The 25,636-nt window shown below is 55.0% G+C and overlaps 1 protein-coding gene across 2 annotated transcripts in view; it reads right to left on the bottom strand.

Moving 5' to 3' along the window:
- The window catches only part of NHSL3 (NHS like 3), a 29,028-nt gene extending 5,248 nt beyond the window's left edge, over positions 1–23,780 (bottom strand). The window contains exons 1-5 of one of the 2 annotated variants that reach the window (XM_060089400.1): positions 23,422–23,780; positions 1,319–1,489; positions 1,178–1,233; positions 762–885; positions 69–185 (exon numbers count right to left, since the gene is read on the bottom strand). In XM_060089400.1, the coding sequence (XP_059945383.1) occupies positions 69–185; positions 762–885; positions 1,178–1,233; positions 1,319–1,489; positions 23,422–23,653 (700 nt within the window). In that variant the 5' untranslated portion in view covers positions 23,654–23,780. Of the gene's footprint in view, positions 1–68; positions 186–761; positions 886–1,177; positions 1,234–1,318; positions 1,493–23,421 lie in introns of both variants that reach the window. The other variant, XM_060089399.1, reaches the window with a different exon arrangement.
- Positions 23,781–25,636: the final 1,856 nt, after the last annotated feature.

The raw sequence follows: 25,636 nt of genomic DNA, 5'->3' as shown, positions 1-25,636 counted from the left end.
GAGTCAGCAGAGGGGGCGGCCGGGGCGGCCAGGGCTGCCCGCCCACAGCCTCCTCATCAGGCGCTCACCGAGTTCCTTCTGCACGTGCTGTGGCAGTCCCAGCACCGTGCTCCGCCGCTCTCGTCGCCGGCGCCCTGACTTTCCAGATGATTTGGGAAATGAGTCATGTGGTCGGAAGGTGGAGCCTGCGGGCGAGTCCAGGGAGAGAAACTGTTAGAGCAGGTCTCGGGGCACATTCTGCAGAGCACAACTTTTACAGAATATTAATAAGAACTCTGTGAGAAAAGGTTTCCACAGTCAAGTAGGCATGGGCAAAGCTGGGTTAAACAAAGCTAGACACTTTTCTGCAAGCCTTCTGGAAGCCTTTACTAGGTCAATAATGATGATTTCCATTTAGAGAACACTTATTAAATGTGTTAGCATGCTAAACACTTGGCATTCATTCCAATAAGGTACGTATTCTTATCCTCATTTTTCTAGAACATCAAACAGAAGCACAGAGAGGTAAAGTGTTGGCCCAAGATCACACAGCTGTAAATAGCAACACTAGGCTCAAAACCAGGTTTCTCAACTCTTCACTGTCCTGCTTTTTGGTTAATGCTCATTATGAACCTCCAAGAGGACACAGGGTACTATGTTTCCTGAATCCACTGAATCACAGTCTTGGGAAACACTAGATTAGGAGGAAAAGGGAAAGCTGCAGGTGCTGGGTGCCCACCACCTCCTCTCCTGCCCAACAGTCCTGGCTGGTGAGTGGATACCTTTGCGCTGGATCATCTCAGAGCGGACGGAGAGAGCATCCTCTGCCGTGGAGCTCTCAGCTGTGTAGGACGTGGTCTGGCTGCAGAAGGAGATGCTATCATCATCCGGCCCGGTCCGGGAGGACTATTGAGGGAAGAAGGATCAGCCCAGAGGCGTGAGTGGGGCTTACCTTTGTCTCCTCAGGCTCCCCTTTGTAACTTCTGACTCAGATTCACCCCCCACCGACCTGCCCCAGCATCACCGAGCACTGAGCAGGCATCAGCTAGAGCTACCCTGGACCAGCCCTCAGGGGCATCTCGTCTAGCCTTTCATGATACAGAAAGGAAACAGATCCAGAAGGGTTCAAAGACATACTTGTCAGAGGTCAAGCAGGGAGAGAGGAATACATCAAGACTGAGCTCGGGGAAGGGCTCACCTGGATGCTCTGTGTGTCTCCATGGTCCCAGGCACCCTTGTTCAGTTTCTGTTTTTCTGAAAGGCATCAGAAAGGTATGTTGAGCTAGGCCCCTGACTTTGGGAGCTGAAAGTAGCGCTGGAGAGAGGAGGAGGAGGTTACCTTGGTGCTGGAGGGAACGGAGCCCCTCCTGGGCCTGAGTGTGCAGCTCTTCCAGGTGAGGCGGTCGCCCACTGGGGAAGAAGACATTGTCCTGGTGCTCATCCACTGCAGACCCTAGCCCCGGGCCTGGCCCCACACTTAGTCGTTTGTCACCCTCAGCCTTGGCAGAGCCTGCTGGGAATGGAGGAGGAAGGAAAGTGAGGCCCAAAGGTATCTGGGCCCTGGGAAGGCACAGGCACTGCAACAAGGGCGCCCACAGTCCCCAGAGTGCACAGGGCACCTGCACATACATGCAGTGCCTACTTCCCCCAGTCTGTACTCACAACCCACAGTCCTGGGGTATACACTCAATATACACAGCCCCCAAGTACATACACAAGCTATAATCCAAGTGTACATATACCTGAGCACCCACACCACACAAAGGGCCCCATACAGGGCACCATACCCAGGGCACACATGCCCACCATATATGCACACAACACCCACAGGCTTCATTCAGTATGTATACAAACACATAGCATCCAAGTAAAACCACATCTGTGTACCCACACCAAGAGCACACCCAGCCGCCACATATACACATGACACCCACAGTCCCCATTCTGTATATACACAAACAGTACCCAAATATACACACAACTGTCACTCAGGGCCCCATGCAAGACACTCCAGTGTACACATAGCCCATAGCAAATACATTTCTCTTGTCTCCAGATCCTGAGCTCCACTTTACAGGAAAACAAACCACCTCTTTGTACACCCCATTGGCCCAGGTCCAAGAAAAAGACACATGGGACACTAGGAAGGGGTGGGCACCAGCAAAGGTCATAACCAGATTCCCAGGAAGTCCTGGGGTGTGGGCTAAGCCAAGGATATGGCCACTTGGGTCCCCTAATCACCCATGCAGCTGTCCCTTAGTGGAAGGGTAGGCTGGGGAGGGGAGAAGAGGGACCCCAGCCACTCCACTCCCCCTGAGGCAGCTCCAGCCTCTCTTGGGGAACAGTCCCAGGCATCCCCCTCTCCTGGAGGCCCAGGGCCCTGGTGCAGAGGGGTCCATTACAAAGGACATTGTTACAGGCCCCGCCCATGGAGGAGCTGGGCATCTAATCCTGGGAATAGGGGCTGTGTCAGCACTTTGCAGCCCCAGCCCCCCTTTACACGGAACCCACAACATAAGCAAAAGCTCTGGCAGGGTCACGTGACCTTGGCAGCACCTTGTGGAGGGACAGGAACAAAACAAGCCCTTTAAAGGGCCACGCCCCAAGATCAGGGTCTTCAATTCAGACACCTGAACTGCCCCTTCTGCCTTCCTCAGCGCATTCTTCAACAGCCAAGCTCCTGCCCAGGGAATCCTCAGGAATCCCACAAGGTCAGAGCTAGGAGGTCTCTCAGTGATCCTCCTCTCCGCACCCTCCTGATTTTACAAGTCCACAAAGAGGCTCAAAGAGGAAAGGTCTTGCCTAAGGTCACCCAGCAAATCGGAGTCAGAGCCAAGACTAAACTCCAGGTTTCCCGCGGGGACTCCTGAATCACACTCAAACTGGGGGCCCTCTGGCCCCCACATCTTAATCCAGGCCTGAAAGCCCAGTTCCTAGGAAGAGGAGGGCATAGGCCCCTCCCCTCAAAACTTCACCCCCCGGCCTCTAAACACGATTCCCCTGATCTGCTCCCCAACTTCCAGGGGTGCTACTTTCCTTTCTACCCTGCTCCCCACATCCCATCCTCCCACACACACACTGAGTTGACCCGGGAGGGGGTGCACTACCTCTTGGAACTGAGGTATTGGGATGTACCCAGTAAAGCGTGAGTACCCCTGGAGGAAGGCAATCTTGCCCGAGGACTGCAGGCTTCAAGGTCAGAGACACCTAGAGCCATCCTCTGAAACACAAGTAGAAATAAATCAAACAAAGGCAGTAGGAAAGCGCTGGACAAAGGCACCGCGGCGGACAGGGGAGTCTGGGCTCATTACCAGCCCTCATCCCCACCCCATTGCCTTCCCCGGCCTTGATTCCCCATTCTACGTAAGGGTCTGGCAAATGGGGGTGTCGGGGATCCCTTATCTCCCCCCCAGCCACACCCACTCACCCTTCTTCTTGAAGAGCCCGAGGAGCGCCGGGAGGTGGCGTCCCAGGAACACCACCATGACTGCCGACGCCACTCGGACCGTCCCCTACGGTGACCTCTCCAGAACGCCGCGCGATGCCTTCACCATAACCCAGCGCTGAGGGGATGAGTCCGCCTGCCCAGCAGCAGAGCGACGGCTCCAGGCAGAGGAGGGGGAGGGGCTACTCTCCAGGTCCTCCTCCCACCTTCACCACTGATCCCGCCCATCCACCGACCCCGCCCCTCGAGTGCAGGGCAGGAGCAGGCACCTTCCCAGACTCTTGACAGGGAAACTGAGGCCCGGAGTCTCTGGGTGCTCGGCTCTTGTGCAAAGGATGACTAGGAGGGCCAAAGATACTCAATTCCAGGGGCAGCCCACTACCCCTGTCCCCAAGTCCTTTTCTAAACAGTCATGAGCCAGTGCTAAGGCAAGGGTGCCGGCTGCCAGATGGTGGGTGGAAGAGCCACTAGACTAGACTTGGCATGGTGCCCACCCCCAAGTCCTCCTGGCTGGTGAGGGTGATTCCCTGGGGAAGGGGCTCTCAGCATGGAGCAGCCCGGCAGAAGCCCAGCACTGCCTGGGCGGATGGCAAGGACACTGGCAGAGGTCCCTGGAGGAGCAGGAGCCAGCCCAGGACACAGTGCTGGGAAGCCGGGGAGATGCCCAGAGCAGAATCACAGTGGCTGGTGCTAACAACCCCTCACGTGTATGTCCAGCCCCAGACTTTCCAAAGGATTATCTTCCCACTTCAGTAATGTAACATCAACAGCCAGAAAAGCACTGTGAACTCGCCAAGGTCACACAACAGAGGCAGGCCTTCAACACAGACCTCTTGCTCCTCCACAGCCCAGGATTCTTCTCGCTGGTCTCACTCTGTGACTCAGTGACTCTCTTGGATCACCAGGCAGGGAGAACAGAATTAGCCACAGGTGAGAGCAGTAAGAGTGGGGGGCAGGAGGGAAGGTACTTGGAGGGAAGTCAGGTCCAGGTTCAAATCCAGCTGCATCACATACAAGTCATGACCTCACATGGAAACAAGGCTAAGAACTCCTCTTTAAAAGATTGTTGTATCCATTCATTTAATCAGCAAATATTTATTAAACTAGTACTAGGGGCTACAGCTATTGGAAAACTTTTATCTTGTTCACCAGTATATCCCTAGTGTCTGGCACATACTATGAGTTCAATAAATATTCGATGAGGGGCCTCCCTGGTGGCGCAGTGGTTAAGAATCTGCCTGCCAATGCAGGGGACACGGGTTCCAATGCAGGGGACACGGGTTCAAGCCCTGGTCCGAGAAGATCCCACATGCCGCGGAGCAGCTAAGCCCATGCACCACAGCTACTGAGCCTGTGCTCTAGAGCCCGCGAGCCACAGCTACTGAGCCCCTGCTCCGCAACAAAAGAAGCCACCGCAATAAGCCCATGCACCGCGACGAAGCCCACGCGCAGCAACGAAGACCTGACACAGCCAATAAATAAATAAATAAAATAAATTTTATAAATAAATATTCGATGAATACACGAATGAGGTAAACTGGCAAAATAATTTTAGATAGTGAGGGCTGAGGAGACGTGACAGGAAGTGGGTGACTTTAGGGGGCATCAAGGAAAGGCTATTGGAACTGAGACCTAAAGAAGGAGCCAACCAGGGCAAGTGCTGGGCATAGAACCTTCTAGAAAAAGGCAACAGCAGGGACTTCCCTGGTGGTCCAGTGGCTAAGACTCCACACTCCCAATGCAGGGGGCCCGGGTTTGATCCCTGGTAAGGGAACTAGATCTCACATGCCACAACTAAGACCTGGCACAGCCAAATAAGTAAATAAATATTAAAAAAAAAAGAAAAAGAAAGAAAAGAAAGAGGCAACAGCAAGCATAAAGGTCTTGAGGCAGGAGTGGTGGGGTGGTTTTCTCAGAACAGACAGGAGGCCAGTGTGGCTGGAATATGATGAGCAAGGGAGAGAATGGCAGGAGATGAGAAAAGGCAGGAGCCAGGTCAGGTAGGGCCCCAGAGGCCTTGGCAGAGTCAGGATTTTATTCAAAGAACCCCAAGAGGTCAGTACTAAAGGTCCAGCTGAGTACTGACGGTGTTAAAAGAGATTCCCCCTGGCAACTCCAAAAAGAGTAGTTGAGGGACTTCCCTGGTGGTCCCGTGGTTAAGACTCCGTGCTTCCACTGCAGGGGGCATGGGTTCCATCTCTTGTCGGGGAACTAAGAGCCTGCATGCCATGCCACGCGCTGCAGCCAGAAAAAAAAAAAAAAGAGTAGCTGAGACTGTGGAAGAGAAGGTCTGTGAACTATAAAGTGCTGTCCCCCAGACTCACCTGAGGACACCCCTCTCTCACAGCACCTTTCTCTCTCTCTCTCTCTCTCTCTCTCTCTCTCTCTCTCTCTCTCTCTCTCTCTCTCTGAGTCCCTAGGGATCTAAGAATTCACAATGGCTCCCATGCTGCAAGATCCTCCTACTGGTCCTTCCCCATCTGCTGTGCCACTTCTCAGGGACCACTCATGCAGATAGCTGAGCCTTCGCTCTCTAGAGAACAAAATTCTGTGGGGCTAGATAGTATATATCCTCAGATCATTGAAATCTAGACAACACTCTTAAGAAGTAGGCACATTTTTTTTCTTGGCTGTGCTGTGCGGCTTGCAGAATCTTAGTTCCCCAACCAGGGGTTGAACCCACGCCCCCGCAGCGACAGTACCGAGTCCTAACCACTGGACCGCCTGGGAATTCCCAAGAAGTAGGCACTTTTATCTCCATTTTACAGATGAGGAAATGGACACCAGAGAGGGCAAGCATTATAAAGCTGGTAAATGGCGGGACAGCATTCACACTCAAGACCACTTGAATCCAAAAGCCACGTTCTGCCCACTGTGCCAGCTACAAACCTGATCTCCCTCTGAAGAAGGTTTGGATGACCCTACCACCCCCCCAAATTTGAGGTTTCTTGACCACATCATCCCCTCTTCCCTCCCTCTTAGGCCAGACCCATCCATCCCTCTTATCAGTCCCACTCAAACAGAAAAGAGCAGTAGACCGACATTTGTAGGGTGATTAATTCATGCCAGGCACCATGCCAGGCGCTGGTGGAAGGCAGTCTCTACCCTCACAGATCTGACAACAGTCCTTCGAAGCAGGTACTCAGAGATACTCTCCTGGTAACTGACCTGTGAGGCTCACAGAGCCAGGTGACTTCCCAAGCTCTGGCTGGTTCCAAAACTGGAGCCTTCAACCATGCAGGACAAAGGCATGCTCAGCTTCTCCCAACCAGGGAAACTAAAGGCTGAGCTCTGCTAAGTCGGGGCGGCGGGGGGGTGGGGGGGGGGGGGGAACATCAGCTCATCAAGGTCCCAGGCCCATAGCTTGCAGTCAGGGTCACAGCTGCAAATTCCCCAGCAGGATCCAAGGCTCTCACACTTGATAGCATCTGGTTCCCCCAGCAACACCCGTCCCCCCGTCCCCCCGCCCCCCATCCGCGCCTTGGCCAGAGCCTGAGGTCCCTCTGAGCCACCCCAGGCGCAGGTCTACACACCTGTAGCTTGTTTGGGGAGAGGCTCAGCAACCCGAGTCTCGGATGGAGAGCATGCACCTCACAAGGAAACTGAGGCCCAGAGAGCAGAAGGACCTTCCTTGCCCAAGGCCACACTTGGAGTCCGTGTTCCAGGACCTTCAGCCCCAGCACAGTCCAGAGGTGCAGTCTGGGACTGAGGCTCACCACGCAGCCTCTGCCTCCCCTACCTGCCCAGGGGAGGAGGCTTCCCGGATCTGAGAAGATACCTTGCTCCAGGCCACGCAGAGCACACCAGGAAGCACACCTGCAAGTTCCGGAGGGAGCTGAGATACAGACCACCAGCAGAAGTGTGCAGACCGCACCTCCAAAAAGCCTCACTGGGGCCATCCCCCACTGGCTGGCGCTCTCACCACCATGTCCACAAAGCACACCCACGCCTCCCTAGTCCACACGCTCCCCCACACCCGAGCGCCACTGTGCAGATTCACGCAGGGCCCTGCTGGGTGGCTGCGTGTACACAAGGGCAGATGCATGTACCCACTGCTCTGGGGCCCCCCTGAGCCTGGAAACAGAGAGGAATAGGAAAGGGAGCCCCTGCCCCCGCCCCCCAAGGGCACGTGCACCTGTGCGCATGCGTACGCACTGTCTTGGCAACATCCTCCACGGGGTGAGGCCTCAACCTGCCCCATTCCAGAGCAAGGGGCGGGGGCTGCGGCGCGCCCCGTAGCCAGGCCGGCCTGACTCAGGGGAGAGGAATGAAGGGGGAGGGCACAGCTGCCCAGGTGGCCTTGCTCTGGAGCCAGGATTCAGGGTGTTTGGAGGCCCCTAAGTCTCAGCCCCTCACTCTTGTACTGGTGGGCAAACCAAGGCCCAGAGGGGACCCGGGCCTTCCCATAGGAGCAGAATCCAGAGCATAAGTAGATTTTATTCTCTGAGAGGCAAGACAAAAGTGAATATAACTCTCAGGCGCAGGCGCTTTACAGTTCTCAAAACACTTTCCTCTGCTACTGTCGCGAAGAAAGCGAATGAGAAACCTGAAAGGGAGGTGTGAGTTCCCTTCTTACAAATGAGCACAAGGCTGGAGGGACAGTGACTTGCTCAAGGTCACCCAACCAGGAAGTGGCCAAGCCCAGAACCTGGGTCTCACTGCAAACGCCTTAGTGACCCTAATTCTCAGGAAGTTAAGGGGTCGGCGTGGGAGGGAGGGGGCCATAGCCTCAGTCACTGCCCAAAGTGGGGGAGCTCTGCACCCCACTTCTGCAAGAGGGGAATCTCCCTCCTTCCTCTTCTCAGTGCAAAGCCCCAGCCTAGCCAGGGCAGAGCTGACAGGCCGGTTCTAAGGTAAACACTGGGGAGTAGGGAGCGCCTGGGACAGGAAGGGGAGGATCCCATCCTACAGGCGCCTGGGGGAACGGGCAGTAACACAGGGAGGAATCAGCTACCATAATATTAGTAAATGTCGTAATGAGTTTCCCGGTCAGTATCTGCTGCCGACAGTAACATAATAATCTCTTTCGGCCAGGGTGCGATCCTGACGTTCTAAAGCCCTTTCCTTTGTTCCTTCAAGGCATGATTATCCTCATTTCATAGATGCCGGAGAGGCAGCCACCATGAAGCCAGGAGAGAAAAAGGCTGGGAGTCGGAAGGTCTGGATTCCAGGCTTTGGACAAATGAATCAGCCTCTCAGGGCTGCAGTGTCATCTGTAAAGTGGGACTAATACCCACCGCACAGAGTGCCTGGGAAAGTTAAAGCCACGCAACCAAGTGTAAACACAGTGTTGTCATCAGAGGGAGCCTCTGCCTATCCGGGCGGCGTGGGGGCCTTTTCACTTTCAACGATGATAAGCCAGCATTTACTGAGTGCCAACTGACTGAGACACACACGGTCTCACTAAATCCCCCTCACCATACAGAGGCACTCCCCTAGGGTTAGTGACTTGCCCAAGGTCACAAAGCTAATAATGGCAGAATCAGAATGTGAGCCCAGCTCATACTGGCTGCTGTTCTTCCCATGACCCTAGAGGCCTCCTCTCCCATCCACTTCTGGAGCTCTCTTCAAATCTCAAGTGGAGTTGAGAACCATTATTAAGATAAGGTCTGATAAGGGACGCTTAACATCAGCTTCCTATCAGCTCCTCAGTGACCTAGCCCTATCTGGCAACCCTAACCGCCCCGTTTGGGAGGAAAGGGAATTCGGAGCCCACACCAGATATCCCACTACCCTGGGAGTCAGAGGTCCTAGGCCCGAGCTCTCACTGCCCCTCAGTTGAAGCATGATCCTGAATCAGGCACTGCCTTCTTCTGGGTCTCAGTTTCTTCATCTATGAGGTAGGACGGTTGGGGAGATGATCTCTAAGGAGCCCTTGGCATGTATGACTCTGCCGCTAGAAGGAGGGGAGTGGTCCCTCACTTTGGGTCAGGACCTGGGGCAGCAAGGGGGTTCAGCTTATCTCAGATCCCTCAGACCAGAGAGGGCTGGGCCAGCCCCTTATCTGGAAGCCCAGGGCTCCCACAAGCAAGTCTAGACATACAGTTGGTCACAAGTCTCCCCACCCCCATAAAGGAGAGGAAACAGGAAGAAAGGGGGCAAGGGAGGTAACAGGAGCAGGTCTTCTCCCAGCTGCGGCCACTGGTGCTCTAGGTCCAGAGGCAGGGCGGAGTCTGACTCCACCAATGACTTAGTCCCTTCCCTCAATCTCATCTGCAAAGTGGGAACAATAAACCCTATCAGGGGGAGGGCCATGTGTGTAAGCCTGACAGTATAATGCAAGGGAACAGGAAGAGGACAGAGTGCTGGGGGTGCTCCTTGAGCTCCCAATTCACATCCTCCAACAATCCTCCATACCTCCCAGGACCAAGTGCCCAGATGGCCTGGGGCTGGGAGGGTTGAGTTGGATTCCTGAGAACCAAGGCCAAACAATCCCAGCAGGTTACAATGTCTCTGCAGCAGTGAGAAGGCCTCTCCCTATTCACCCTCACCCTTCTCTGTGGTCCAAGGGCATTTGTAACATGGGACCAACCCTTCCTTGAAACTGTTTCCCCTTCCACTGCCCACCAGCTCCCTCTCTGAGCTCTTGGCGGCTTCAATGCTTAGTCTTCAACCCCTGCCCTTCCTCCACAGTGCTTCCTCCACCTGTGCACCACACGGAGTCCAAATCCCCCAGGGCCTCAGGCTTTCTCCACCCGGAGGACATGCAGGCCCCTCATAAGAGGATATCCATCTACACCTAAAATAATTAAGAGCACAGGCTTTGGAATCTGACAGGCTTGGGTCTGAATCCCTGTTCAGCAACCTCCTTGCTGAGTAGCCTTGGACAAGTGACTTAACTTCTCTGAGCTCCAGCTTTCTCATCTGTAAAATGGGAAGAATAGCTTACAGCTCGTAAGACCGTTGGAGGACAAATGAATTAATCAAGGTAAAGGGTTTAGCATAGCATTTAACTCTGCTGCCACCCCCAGCCAAGCAGCCTCACGCATAGAGCCTTCACAGCACTCTCTGGCCCATACTCTCAACATCTGATTAATCCCAGGTCCTTCCTATCACTTCTGCCACCTCCTCCGCAGTGTCTCTGCAGCTGCCACTCCTCTCCACTCCCACAGCCCTCAACCTGTCCCCAGCCCTCACTTCATCAGCCTCTCCCCTGGATTACTGCAACAGCCTCCAGACTGTTCTATGAGCTTCCACTCTCACCACCCCACCCCCCAACCTGTCCTGCCTGCACCTGCCATCTTCCTAACATACCACTTTCATAGGCTCCTCACTTGCTCAAACACCTTCACTGGCTCCCTTTGGCCTGTAGACTCCAGCCCTCTCTGCTTGCCTTGCGTTCTTTCCCCCATCCTTTCACAGACTAATCAAAGGAGTAAGTACTCAAGCCCCAGTCCCATACCTGGACCTGTGTCAGCAGAGGCTGAAGCCAGGGAAGCCTTAGAATCCTCAGCACAAGTAAAAACAAAGAGATTGAAGTTTACATTCACTTTTTCTCCTCCCAGGCACAAGGAAGAAACCTCAACTACTTTGCTTTCCAGCCTCCACACTCAGTCTCAACCCCATGCCTTTGCTCACGACCATACCCCAGAGCTGAAATGCATCCCTGGCCAGGTTCTCTTGTCTAATCAACAATTCAGGACTAATTCCAACCCTACAGTTACTTCTTTAATACCAGCTCCCCAGTTTTCTAAAACTGACCGCAACCCAAAAGCCTTTTAACATATAGCCTAGAATATTCCCCCACGCTTTCTTCTATGTTGCCTTGACATTGCTTTCTGGGTTTTTAGGAACACCTTTAAAGCCTGGTTCACCCTTGAGTTGCAGCAGGAACTGGAAGAGCACAAGAGATGCTAGAAGCCCCAGGCCTCTTCCATAAGGGCTGGCGGGCAGAAGATTGTAAACACAGCCCTCTTAATCTCTCTCTCCCCCACCACAAATGGTCACAAGTCTGGATCCACAGTTGGTTCTCAGGAAACCATCAGATTAGAGTGGCCATTCGAGGGCAGATGAAGATTCCCCAGCCCCAGCCCCACCCCCTTGGTGCCGATTCCAAGAGGGGAGACAGGTGGGCACAGCCTACATTTCAGGATTACTGGGACAGGGAGACTACTGGAAGGTCCGGGAGTCTCTCATCAACCCAGCTTCTGAGGAACCTCAGAGAGCCTACCAGAATTTAATTAATCCTTTTCCTAATAATCATGATTTTTCTTCAAACCACTGCCGGCAATGACCTTGGACAAGCCCACCTTCTCTCTCAGTCTCTTTCACGACGAAATAGCCAGCCAGAACTGTAAGGGTCCCAAGAAGTCACCTAAGCTAAGCTGCCCTAATTTCACAGACAGGCCCCCCTCTAGGAGCCAGGGAGGTCCAGAGAAGTGAAAGCAATCTGCTCAAGGTCACAGAGCCCATAACAGAGCCACACTGAGAACCCAGACACCCTAAATCCCAGCCTAGGCCCTTTCTATTGCCCCCTGCATGGAGGGATGAGATCATCAGGCTCAATTCAGAACCTCTAGGAATGTAGGCCATCCTGGGAAGTCATGGGTGGATTCTCCCACCACAGGAGGGAGGCCCCCCAAGCCACCTTCTCAGGGATTTTCTCATTCCCCAAAACCAGCAGATACCCGACTCTGTTGGAGACCCCTTATCTTGCGGGGTGGGGGGTGGATCACCACCCTGCCCCCTACCCCATGTCTGGATTCACCAGGCGGAGGAAGTAGGCACTCTAGACAGCCCCTCCTCCAACACCTCTTGGGACCCAGGGATACCCTGAACCGCCACACCCACTTGGGGGAACCAGGAATCCTGGCTCCCAGCCTTGGGTTTGGAGGCCTTCCCAATTCTGCCCCCTCCCCCCGACTTGGAGGATGGAATGTGACCCGCGGACAGATCCCGCAGCACGCCGGGAAGGGCTGCGTTCCAGCTCGGTGGCTGCACTGAAAGGGGGAGATGCGGCAGCGACCATGGGGACCGCGGGTGGGGGGAGAAGGGGGACAGAGAGAGGCAGCGGCGGTGCGGATGGGGGTGGGGAGGGAGCCCAGAGAACCAGTCCGACTCCCGATCAAGCCAGATGGAGGCGGCTCGAGTCTCCAGCCCCTGGTTTCCTGCTTCTCCCCTCCACCTTTGTCTCCCCTCCCGCCTGCAAACTTTCAGCCTGTGCGGGCTAAAGCCTGGGGAACAAATGTGCGTGCGTGTGTGTGTGTGTGTGTGTGTGTGTATGTATAAGTGCTTTAGGGTCTGGCTGGTTGTGCAGTTTTGTACCTGTGTGTACATACGTGTGCCTAAGACGTTGGGCAACTGTACCTACATGAATGTGTCTGAATCTGCGACTGTGGTGGTGTTCGTGTGGCTGGGTAAACCGTATACATAGGTATATGTGTACCTGTATCTTAGGATCTGTGCCTCCCACAGCGATCGTGTGGGTGTGAATGTGTATGTGATTTTGTGTATGCATGTCCGTACATCTGAGTGGGTGTTGTGTATGTGACTGTGAATTGTGAACATGTACATGTGCCCGCCCGCGGGTATTCGTGCGTACATGTGTCTCTGTCTGCATGTGAGGGGTGGGGTCTGTGCGGGGGATTCCCGGCCCCCCAAACTCACACCCAACAAGCCCCAGGAGGGGGCAGCAGCGGCGGCGGCGGCTGCGGCAGGAAGACCCTCCTCCCCGCCTGCCCCGCCCCCACCCCCAGCCCCTACCTGCCGGCCGCTTCGCCGCCCGCCCGAACCGCCAGAAGCTGCGGGCCCGGGGGCCGCTTGGGGCCTTCCTCTTGTGGTGTGAGTTGCCCATGGTGGGCGCGGGAGCCGGCGCGGGAACCCTAGCGCAGCCCTACCAGCCCGGCAGCCGGGCCCGCAGCCACAGGAGGGAGGCAAAGAGAAGCGCGGGCGGCCACCGCAGGCGCCCCCAGCCCCAGCTCGGCCACGCCCCCGGGCTCTGCGGCCAATGGCCGGGGTGAGGGAGGGGCCGGCAGGGGGGCGGGCGCACATTCCCGTAGGCTCCACCCCTCTGAGGACCTGGGAGACCTGCTGAGCCGCCCCGCCCAGTGCTCTGGGAAAGGCCGGGCCTGTCCAGGTGGGGCCGACGGATCGCTCGCTCTCCCAGGCCAGGGGTTGCCTCTGAGGACTGAAGTTGAACCAAGAGAACTAGGGGCCCAGGCTCCAGACAGGCTGGGTCTGGAGCCTTGCTGCTGCTAGGGCCCACCAACCACCAACCCGTGAGTGTCACGTGTCTGTGTATCTCCTGTCTCTGCTTGTTTGTACAAATACATCTATCTGACTTTATTTCTGTAGTAATGGTGTTCAAAATAACAATAGAACCCTTTTATATAGCGCTTCCTATGTGCCTGGCACTGTGATAACTGCTTTCATGCATTACTTCATTTCATGCACAAAACAATTCTGTAAGGTAGGTACTTTTATCATCTCCATTTTACAGATGGGAAAATTGAGGTTCCATGAAGTCAAGTGATTAGCTACAGAGCCAGTACTCAAACCCAGACTGAGTCCAATACCCACTGCTCCAGGCTACCTACCCCACCACTTTATCTGTGCCTCTCCATGACCTTGAAGGAGGGCATGTAATTGGGCATTTGTATTTGCGTTCTTGAATGTGGCTGTGTAGTTGTGCATCTGTGACCCTGAACATGTGGGTTCCTCTCTGTGTCATCACCTGTATGTGACTGCATGCCTGTATCCATATAACTGAGTCTGTTTACATAGGTTTGGATGTGTACTTTTGTGTATTTGCCTATATAATTGTGACTCCCTCAAGCTGGCTGAATATCACTGCTTTTTGTGTATTTGAGTGTGTAATAGTCTGCTTGAGTGCATGTAAGTGCATGTAAGTGAAAATGTTTGTATATAAGACTGTAATTGCATGTGCTTTTCTGTATAAATATGACTGTGCAATTGTCTGCTGATATACCCATATCTATCTACCTTTGGGGGTCGGGGTATGTGTAAGTAATGGAGCATATAGGTAAACATTCATGGAAGCACATGTCTGTGTACATCTAACCCTAACTCTCTCTCATCTCCCATTAAATAAGTCTTTGTTTTTCAAAGCCCAGGCCGAGGTTCACCTCTTCTGAAAGACTTCCAGGTTGCCCAAGGCCCCCACATCTTTAGTTCTCACAAGTGCCCTATGTCCAGGGACCTGCCCAGGACCCCACATACTGGGCAAGGACTCTCCTTTACGATCACTCTGCCATCTCTCCAACCAGGGGCATCATGGTATAGACAGAGAAAGAGCACGGGGCTGGAAGTCCACGGCCCTCAGTTCTAATCCCCTTAAGGTTCATCCTTTCTGCCACCGGGGCAAGCCCCTCCACTACACCATGCTGCCTCTTATGCCCAGTGGCTCCAAGACACCCTGTTCCCTCCCTGCAAAATGGGAGAGTTAAAGCTGAACCACGCCCTCCCTGAGGCCCATCTCTTGCTGAGACTGAGGTTGACAACAGTGCAGTCCCTGAGGGGCTGGTATTTTATTCATCCACCCAGAAGATACTTGTTGAGCATACACTGTATGCCACGCTGTGTGCAGCAGGCTCCCTGCCTTGCATAGAGAAGAGGGTCCTAGTGGCAGAGCTGGATGAGACCCCAGAGGTCTGCTGGCCCAATTCCCTTAATTTACAGGTGGGGAAACTGAGGCCCATAAAGGGGAAAGGTGGTATGGGGGGACAGAGAGAACACTCAAGGGTAAAGTCCAAATCCCTTGGCATGCATTCAGTGAGGACAGGCATGCAAAGAGCTTAGAAGGATGTCTGGAGTGTAGCAGGTACCTTGGCCTTCACAGGAGACCTTGCAGGAGCTGCCCCCACTCACCAGTTCAGCCTCATCTCTGACCACACCCCTCTCATTCTCAGAGCTCCAGCCACACACAACTGCTTGCTGCTCCCCAGTGCACACCTACAGGCCTCACACATGCTCCTTCCTCTTCCACCTCTGCCTGTCCTCAAGGCCCTGCTAGACAGTGTCCTCCTCCATGTCTTCCTTGAACCCCCTCCTCCCCCAGCCCAGTTCTTGGGGATCCCGCAGGCATTAATGCTGTCCGCTGATACAATACTGATCACACCTCAGGGCTCCCCGGCACCCTGTGTAACACCAACCCAGCACTTGTCTCAAGGCAACAGTTTGCTTTGGTATCTCCCTTTCCAACCAGAAAACAAGTTCCTCAAGGACACTGATCCTCTCACTCCTCCTAGTAGCCCCAGGTTCAGCACAGTGTCTGGCACACAGTAGGTATCCCTACGTGTTGAACAGAAACTGGCAGAGGTGGTGATGATGGCACCTTGAGTGCTAATGGAGGTGAAGAGGCACAGGCAGGAGAGTCCAAGGCACTCTCCCAGTCTTACCTTCTTTCACTACAAAGGCTATGCTTGCTCCCAGATCCAGGAGGAAGAGTATTACCAACGAGTCAAGTGCATGGGAGAGCCTGGGAGAGCCTGGGGTAGGACTGGTGGGAAGAAGTAGGTGGTATGGTAGGTGTATGGACCAGAACTCCTGGAACCACAAGGCAGGGCTTGAGTGTCTCGTGACCCTCCTGGAGGATAGTATTAAAGGCCTCGGCTGGCTAGGGGCTTGGAGGAGGGGGTATCCTAAAGCAGGCAGGAGGTCCTACTTGGAACAGACCCCACCAGCAGCCTCCTGGGAAGCATGCACTTTGCCAGAAGATTCAGGGTTTAAACCCTTGGCAGGCTGAGCTGTCTCCATCTCCCCTCCATGCCAGCACAGAGCACCCTGTGAGTGCAGCTGACAGCCTTTGGTGAACCGGCCCCCAGGACAGTGGAACACTAGAGCACAGAGTCCTGGGGAGTATAGTCATGGGGGAGGTGGACAACGAGTTCATCCCTCCTGCCCAAGGAAGCTGCTTCCACCCACTTCCTCCCCCAAGTCAGCCACAGGACTGGAGGTGGCCGTCCATGGGTTCTCCAGATGGGAGGCAGAGGTGCGTATACCTGCTCTCCCCACCCCGCCACATTCACTGCGGCCTAAACAATATACAATGCCTCCTCTCATTAGTTTTCTTCAGCATGTGACAGGCCAAGAGCAGCTGAGACAGCTTTCAGGGTTTGGGGAGAGGGGAATTTCCGAGGGGCGGGTCGGGGAGGGGAGGCACTCCCCCTGCCCTCTGCAGACAACAGATTAGAGATTTTTCTGGCCACAGGGTATAGCCACCTCAGAGCAGCAGACCTCGCTGGCAGCCCTGCTTCAGGGGCAGGAAAGGGAGAGTGGTGGGGGGAGGGCCCCCCAGCCTGAAGGGGATTTCCAGGAGAATCTGGGCCCTGTGCCACCGGTGGGGAGCCAGGGCCTCCGTGAGGAGGGAGGGGGAAAGGCAGCTGGACCCGGCCCCTGAAGGTGTCAGAGGTAAGGGAGGGGATGGATGAGGCCTTCTTGGCCTCGGCTTCCTGCTCCTCTCATCCCACCCCTGGTCGAGGCCCCTTTCTGGGATGGGATTTTCCATTTGAAGTCAGAACAAAGGAGTGGGGAAGCTGAGGTCAGCCTGGCAGGTGTGGGCTCCTGTTCCACCTCCAACACTGGTTGGCTGTATGACCTTGAGCAAGTCACTTCCTCCTCTGGGCCTCAGTTGCCCATCTGTATGGTACCATGAGGGCTCCCTGTGACATCTCAGGCTATCAGCTCTGAGCGCCCAGGATCTGGAGATACCCATGCTCTGGGGGCCCATATCAGATTACCCACCTATCACCCAAAGCCACTTAGTGCCAGGCCCCGTGCTGGGCAGGGCAGAGGGAAAAGACAGTCAGCCCAGGGCCTGCCCTCAGGATGTTCAGAACAGTGAGGTATGGTGATGCCTGTGCCCACAGAACCTGACAGCCAGCTGGTTCCCACCCTCAGCAGGAGCCTTGCCTGGTTCCAGCTCTGCAAATCCCTCAACTCCAGCTTCCCCTCATTCTTCCATTTTAGCTCGTGTCACCTCTTGGGGAAGCCGTCTTTGATCTCCCCCTGGGATCACTCTGTTCCCTCCTTAGTCACACTTCTTGACCCTTAATTACTTGTTCAATGTCTACTACCCGCCTCAAACTGTGAGGTTCACGAGGACTGGGACCTTGTCTTTCATTCATCCTCAGGACAGAGTCTGGCACATAGTAGGTACTTATTACCTAATATTAAATACTTAATAAGTATTTGTGAAATAAATTAGTGAGACCCCCTCTCCCATCTGGACCCAAGGCAGACAATGCTCATCACTTCAGAGGGGCTTGGAGAAGGTGGACCCAGACTCCTTTATGGAAACCACTCCCCCACTGATGTATCCCACAGCAGAGGTAGCCCTGCCCATATCACATCAGTCAAGGCCCCAGGCTAAGGACACTGAGATGCCCCTCCCCAAGAAGAAGGTGACCAGAAAAGCATATCCTGGGACTTCCCTGGTGGTCCAGTGGTTAAGAATCCACCTTCCGGGCTTCCCTGGTGGTGCAGTGGTTAAGAATCTGCCTGCCAATGCAGGAGACACGGGTTCGAGCCCTGGTCCGGGAAGATCCCACGTGCCGCGGAGCAACTAAGCCTGTGTGCCACAACTACTGAGCCTGCGCTCTAGAGCCCACAAGCCACAACTACTGAAGCCCGCACGCCTAGAGACCGTGCTCTGTGACAAGATAAGCCACTGCAATGAGAAGCCCGCACGCCACAACAGAGTAGCCCCTGCTCGCTGCAACTAGAGAAAGCCTGAGCACAGCAACGAAGACCCAGTGCAGCCAAAAAAAAAAAAAAAAAAGAGTCCCCCTTCCAATGCAAGGGACAAGGATTCAATCCCTGGTCGTGGAACTAAAATCCCACAGGCCGCAGGGCAACTAAGCCCACGCACCGCAACTACTGAGCCCGTGTGCTCTAGAGCCCGTGCGCCAACTACAGAAGCCCGCACATTGCAACAAAAGATACTGCATGCCACAGCTAAGACCCGACACAGCCAAATAAATAAACGAATAAATAAATATTAAAAAAAGAAAGAAAACCATATGTTGTTCAACTCCAAATCTCTTGAGCACCCTGCTCTAGAGTCTGGGGGCAATAATTTCCCCAGGAGTATCACAGAGATGATGACACTGGACTAAGCCTTGAGGCTGAATAGAAGTACTGGATAGAAAAGGGAAGGGAAACACATACTAGGTGGGGAACAGCACATGCAATGGCACAGAATGTGGAAATACATGGAGTGTTTATTGAAAGGCAAACAGATACCACCTGGACCTCAGAGAGGCAAAGTGACCACTAACCAAAGTGCCTTTGGGTCCTCACTTTCCTTTAGAGCTACACAGCCCCCTTCCTCAGCAGGGAGAGTTGGCATTATTCACCCTGCCTCCTCACCCACCTTCCTATGACATCCAGACCACTGGGTCCCGATGTCGTGTCCATCTGACTGGCCAAAGGTAGGCTCTCCTTCCCTGAACATAGCTCCCACCCCCAGTTCCCCCTTCCAGCTTGCTCCTCCAGACCATTCTCAAACTCACAGAATTCTAGAATGAGAAAGGGCCACTAATGGTCAGAGGTCATTAAACCCCATCTTTATTAAGACAGACAGTGTCTTGCCAAGAATGAGGCAGGACTTGGCAAAGCAGAACTCAAACGCAGGATTCTCTCCATAACCCCAAGCCCAGCACAGCTCTCCCTGAGTGAGTGGCCAACGTGCGTGGGGTTAAATCTGCTGAGCCTGGCAGGGTAGCTCCTAAATTCTATCAGTATCGGAGCCATCCCCAGCGCCCACCCCCCAGCCACTGCCCACTGCCTGAGAGAAACCTTCGGGAGGGCTGTATACGCCTTTCCCCAAAGTTGATCCTAACTTTGATCTGGAGAACCCATGGATGGCCACCTCCAGTCCTGTGGCTGACTTGGGGGAGGAAGTGGGTGGAAGCAGCTTCCTTGGGCAGGAGGGATGAACTCGTTGTCCACCTCCCCCATGACTATACTCCCCAGGACTCTGTGCTCTAGTGTTCCGCTGTCCTGGGGGCCGGTTCACCAAAGGCTATCTGTCAGCTGCACTCACAGGGTGCCCTCTACAGCAGTTACTCTCCTCGAGTCAGAAACACATCCAACCTCATATTATCTTGTTTGGAGAGTATGGCCTCTGGAGACAGACTGAGTGGCTCTGTCAGTGCTACGCTATGTTCATCATGTCCATGCAAGTAAGAACCTTGCCTGTCTTGTCCCAAATATTTGCATTACACTGACCAATACCTGACACTATATAGTAAGGAATATGTTTTTTTCAAATGAATGAAGCTGAATGACCTTGACCAACTTACTTTCACCCTCTGGGCCTATTTTCTCACCTATAAATGTTTGTAACTGACCACCTCCCAGGGTGTTGAGGACAACAAGGGAAAACATTCATGAACATGCCTGGCCAGGGTCTGGCACATAGCAGCCTTCATGTTCCCCTTCAAATTAGCCAGCACCCTGCCCTCCTTCCACACTCTGCTCACCTCCTCCAGGAAGCCTCCCCCGATTATCTGCCAGGCTCCAGTTCTGGCATCCGTCCCAGAAACACTTCCTCCCCACACACTTGTCTAGAGTCCACATGATATTTCTGAAAAATATGGATTCCTGCTTGTTTGTTTGTTTGTTTGTCTGTTACTTTTTCTGTGCCTGAGTCCTCCACTGGACAAAGGTAAGACTCCACCTTCTGTGGATCCTCCCTCAATAATCATCATCATCACGAGTATCTGAGGTGTAACCAATGAGTTGTTTTCCAAACATGAATCAGGATAAACTTAGCTAATGCTCAAGTCCTCAGCATCACAACAGCAGCAACCTGCTGACATCTGGACCATGCTCCACAATTCACAATGCACTTGCATGTCTGTTTTCTAATTTGATCCTTGAAACACCCCTGTCAAGCCAGGATTTGTTCTCTCTATTTTACAGATAGCAGAACTGAGGCTTGGAGGGGTTAATAACCTGCCGGTGTCACATGGCCCGAGAGGGGCAGACCAGGGCCCAGGACGGAGTTGTCCTGTCAGCTTCAAAGCCCATTCCTTCCAGACTGGGTCCTTACAACTCCGGTGAATAAACTCACAAACACAATAACAGCGACCCCTCACATTTCTATGGTGACTTCACTTTCAAATAATTTTCACATCCTCTTTTGTAAGAACCTTGGAAAGCTCACAGACCCATCAAGGATATGTCCAGCCGGAAGGTTACCCCAGTGAGAAGGTCCCCTCTCTTCAAGAGACAGTAATGGAAACAGTGAGGCCACAGAGAGGTTGCTTGCCCAGTGTCACAGGGCTTGCTAACTGCTGGGCCAGGATGTGAACTCTCATTCATTTGCCTGACTCTGATACTCCTCCTACTCTATCAAGTTCCCTCACTTTTCTCTGGGCCTCTTCCCATCTGTACAATGGGTTGGATGAGAAGATCTTTAAGCCTTACCCCCTGGTCTATGTCCTTGGGAGAATCATGAAAGCAGGACCAGTTTTGGAGTCAGATGATTTGAATTCAAATCCCAGGTGGGCAAATCAATCGCTCACTGTCCCTGAGCCTCAGTTTTTCCATCTGCAAATGGTTGTAAATGATAATAGAGGTAATGGATGCGGGGCGGGGCGGGTTCTGGCACATTCAGAATAATAAATAAATGTCAGACTTCCTCTCTTTCCTTTCTAAGTCTATGCAGGGCAGTGCGGGGAGCACGGGGGTTCTGGAAAACAGAGGCTCAAAATCTATCCCAAGCTCATTTTTCCCTTTTATAGTAGGGGACTCAGATGAAAGAAGCCAAGACCTTTGGGGCTTCCCTGGTGGCGCAGTGGTTGAGAGTCCGCCTGCCGATGCAGGGGACACGGGTTCGTGCCCCGGTCCGGGAAGATCCCACATGCCGCGGAGCGGCTAGGCCCGTGAGCCAAGGCCACTGAGCCTGCGCGTCCGGGACCTGTGCTCCGCAACGGGAGAGGCCACAACAGTGAGAGGCCCGCGTACCGCAAAAAAAAAAAAAAAGAAGCCAAGACCTGCATCTATGGGTCTTTGGTTCAGCAACTGGGAACAGGGAGATAACAACCTCCCTAGCAAAGGCCCCTGACCTCCCAGGAATTTTCTGTGTGTGCCTCCTCCCCATCTCCCCCAATCTTCATTCTAAACATTTTCCCCAGAAAGAGTTAAGCCTTCTTTGGGCTTTCCCTTCCTGACCAGCGGTGCCAGTGGAGATTAGAGAGATTGGATTTATTTCTCTTAATAAACAGAAAAGAAGCTTGGCCAGGCAGGTGACAAGGAAACAATTGGAATAATAGGAGGTTGGAGCAAAACGAAGCAGGACTTCCTCCAGACATACCTGCGGCCACCCCCAGACCTGGGGAAACAACAGCCAGGGGCAGGGAGGTGTTGCCCGTGCACGTGGTCCCAAATCAGGTCGACCTGCTGCCCAGAAAGCCCAGTGCTACCCAATACCAAACACAAGGCAGGGGGAGGCCTGCCACTGACCCAATGACCCTTAACCCAGACTGTCAGAGCAGGGACCTACAGAGTCAGCTTTTCCAGCCCCTGCCCCCAGGCTGATCTCCCAGAGGAAAAGTGTCCACTGCCCTGGGGTACGCCACTAGCCTTCTATCTCTAATCCTGACAGTCTGACCACAATCCATCCTGCTGCAATTCTGACCCATGCCCCCTTGAGTGTGGTAGGGATGACTTCAGATTGAATCCCAGTGGGGCAGCCCTGGGACAGACTTCATGTATTGTGGGGACTGCAGAGCCCTTGGAAACACCCCTCATGCAAACCTTCCCATGGGGCCTGGCCCAGTCATCTCAGCCCCAGCACCCAACTTCTGTTTGTGGCTGGGCTGCAGGGGAGTAGGGCCCATATCCAAAAGGAAGATCAGGCCGGATGCAATCACACAAGAGGCCTTTCACCCTCTTCCTGACCCCTAAAGTGTTCCATCTAATTATCCTCCAGAGGAGGTGGTTAAAGGACACTGGGCGGGTAAACACAGGCGGAATGGGATGGGCCTGCACACACCGCCATTTCCTCACCTCTAGCACTGCAGCAGGAGCGCAGGAAAGGTAGACTTCCTAGGACGGCTGGCCCCATGGGAGCCCCACCCTCTTGCAGAGACTCATGCCCTCCACCTCAATCAGGAGACAGAAACAGAGAGGAAGATGAGGGAAGAACAAAGCAAGCGGCCAAAAGAAAAGTGATTCCAGTAGGGATGGGCCAGATCAGCCACCCCTCCCCTCAGGCTGCCCATCCATCAGGCCAGAGGGAGCCTAGAGGCAGGGAATTAGCTGTAGTACTTCAGGTAACCACCGCTGCCCCAGGTACAGCCTCTCCATTAACCTGGGCCTGTTTCCCCCATCTGCAAGCACACTTCCAACACAGGACCGTTTCTACCACGGCGGGGGGAAGGAGTGGTGGGTGGGGCAGTTGGCTCAGATCCTGAGCTCACCACCCCAGGAGGTGGATGTTTGCGGTTTGGCCCAGGTGAGTGGTGAGGGGGGCCAGGTAGGAAAAGCTAACACTGCTAAGAACCTAAAGCATGTTATGCTCCGTGCTGGGTCTTCTGTGGGGCTGGGAACCCAGATCCACCTCGACGGCTGAAACACCTTTTGAGTGCAGTTGGCTTTCCAGACCCAGAGGGACCCCCCCCACCAGAGATGCAAGGCCACGTGCCTCTCCCATTGGCCCCAGGCCAGAGTCAAGACTCTGACCCCCTGACTCAGCAGCAGAGGGCAGAACCTGAGTGAGACTGGGGGAAGGGGGCACCGCCTCACCGTCCCAAGAGCCGGGCGGCCAGCACTTCCTGCTTAAGCCAGGGGATTCCTGCCCCCTTCGGGAGGTCCTCTCCATCTCGAGCGGGGCAGGGCTAAGTCTGGGAAATTCTGGGAGCGGGGCGGGCCAGACTAGGGGTACTCGGACTGAGCCCCGGGCTCTTCGCTCCCCAAGCAACGGCGCCTAGGGAGTCACCACCTCCGACACGCCGCGGACCCCCAGAGGAGCCACCCAGGCCGCAACCTCGGCGCCGCCCGGCGCCTGCCCAGGTGCCCGGCCGCCTTACCTCGGCCTTTACCCTTGGCCCTCCTGGCCTTGTCGTCCGCCTTCTTGGCCCGGGGGGCGGCCGGTTCGGCGCCCTCGGTCCCTGCCGCCTTCTTGCGCCGCTTGCCCCGCAGCCAGCTGAAGGCGCGGCGGAGGCCGGACACGCCGGAGCGAGACTTCTTCCTGCGCGGGGGGCCGCCCGGGCCCCCCGGCTCTTCGGCCGCAGGTGCGGCGGGGGGCGCGCGGGCCGCCATGGCTCGGCCGGGGGACCCGGCGCGAGGGTCAGGCCCCCTGCGGCGGGGCGCCCATGGGCCGGGGGCGGGCGGGCAGGCGGCCGCCGCGCGGAGACGCACCCGCAGAAAAGTTTGGGCGGCGGAGGCAGAGCGAGCGAGGAGCGGGGCGGGCGGCGGGAGCGGCGCGGGAGGGGCCGCGGGGCGGCGGGCGGGGCGCGGAGGCCGGCCGGGAGGGACGGAGCCGGGAGGGAGCGGCCGCGGGGCGGGGGCGGTGCTGCCTTTGGCCCCTCCCCGCCTCCTCCGGCCCTCCGGCCCGGGTCCGGGAGGTCGGGGACTCGGGTAGGGAGAGGTCCGGTGCCGAGGGAGGGTGGTCCCGCGCCCCCAAGCCGCGCCTGCGGGTTGGGGCCGAGAGGGCGGGGTCGCGGGGCGGGGCGGGGCGGGTCCGGGAGGGGGCGGTACCGAGGTTCCGTCCCTGCCGGGGCACTGAGCAGAGCTGGGTTCGAACAGAGAAGTACGGAGCCAGGGGTTGGGGTGCGCAGGGAAATGGGGGAGAGAGATGTTGGGGTTGGACCCCAAGAGAACCTGGTGCCCTGAGTTTGGTCCGGGACGAGATGGGGGTATTCTGGAATTCTTCTTCTGCAATAAGGGAATTCTGAGAATGTTTTCCAGGACCCTGGCAGTACTGGAGGTTTTGCTCTAGAGACAGACGTCAGACCCACCTGAGACCTGTGACCGACAGTGGGTCTTCCTCTCCCATCTGGCGACTGGGAGTCATCCCTTCGCTCCTTTCCCCTTCCTCACCCCACCTTCCCCCAGCCTCCATCAGTCCTCGGTGTGGAGCTGGGACCCATGCCTCCTGGGTTCCTGCTTCATCCTTAGGTGACTGGGATGAGGAGAGCCGTGCCTCAGTTTACCCTTGGGCCAGGCTGGGAGTCCCCAGAGCACTCCTGCCTGGGTCTGAATCTTCCACTGAGATGCTCAACACTGATTAGAGCTGATCTTGGATTAAACTCACAGCTTTATAAGGTGCTTTGAGATCCTCTGCAGGTGACAAGTGTGACTGAGGAAGCTGGTAGGGAAAGGAAGCCTTTAAGAATCATGAAAATGCTGTGCTTGTTTCCTCCAGGCCTCTGGCTGTTTATTATAGCTGATCAAGCACTTTCATATCATCTGATCCCACAACAAGCTCTGAGGGAAGCAGGGCAGGGAGTGATACCCCCATAGTACAGAAGGGAAACTGAGGCCAGAAGAGGACAGTGATTGCCCAAGAGCACAGAGGTGGTCAGCAGCAGAGGAGCTAAGATCGACAATCTAGGTCTTGTCTCTGCCTGGTCCCCAGGAGCTAGAAATTGCCCTAGGGTCCAGCTGTGGGTTCAGGGCTCTTAGACTCCCTCTCTGGGTCCCCAGAAGGGCATCATGATTACCCCACCAGTTAGAATTTGTCTTCATCACCCAACCTGACCCTGGTCAAATAGCTTTCTCCTGGTCCTCACCCAGCCTAGTCAGCCCTGCTGTAGTATAGACAACACTCACTATATTATAGAAGGATTAGTGTGCAGTGTGACCTCTCTTAACCTGCCTTAGCCCCCGAGTGCCCCCAGGGGCTCAGCTGTGGTAAACTTGGGCCATCACTGACACCTCCCTCCTACCACCTGGGGGACCTGGGGCAGATCACTGTCCTTGCTGGGCCTCAGTTTCCCATCTAACCACCATTCATTTGGTTTCTGCCCAGCCTAGCACTATCCCTAAGGACCCTACCTCTCCTTCCATTGGTGAGTATCAGAGGAAGAGTGTTATAGGCAGGGCTGAGACTTGGAGAGAGAGCGATGCACAGGGACTTGGCCTGTTGGATAGTCTGGATGCATTGGTAGGAAGGAAAGAAGAAAGCAAACATACTCTGGCTTTTGGAAGTGGCGATCACGAGAGGAATGTTGGGCAGTCTTGCCCCCCACCAACCCTTTCAGCACCTCCTTTCTTCCTGGTGGCCAGACTGGTTACACAGTT

The sequence above is a fragment of the Mesoplodon densirostris genome, chromosome 2 (assembly GCF_025265405.1).
Source record: "Mesoplodon densirostris isolate mMesDen1 chromosome 2, mMesDen1 primary haplotype, whole genome shotgun sequence".
NCBI classification, from domain to species: Eukaryota; Metazoa; Chordata; class Mammalia; order Artiodactyla; family Ziphiidae; genus Mesoplodon; species Mesoplodon densirostris.
The sequence above is the reverse complement of the archived record's forward strand: the minus strand, read 5'-3'. Positions and strand labels throughout refer to the sequence as shown.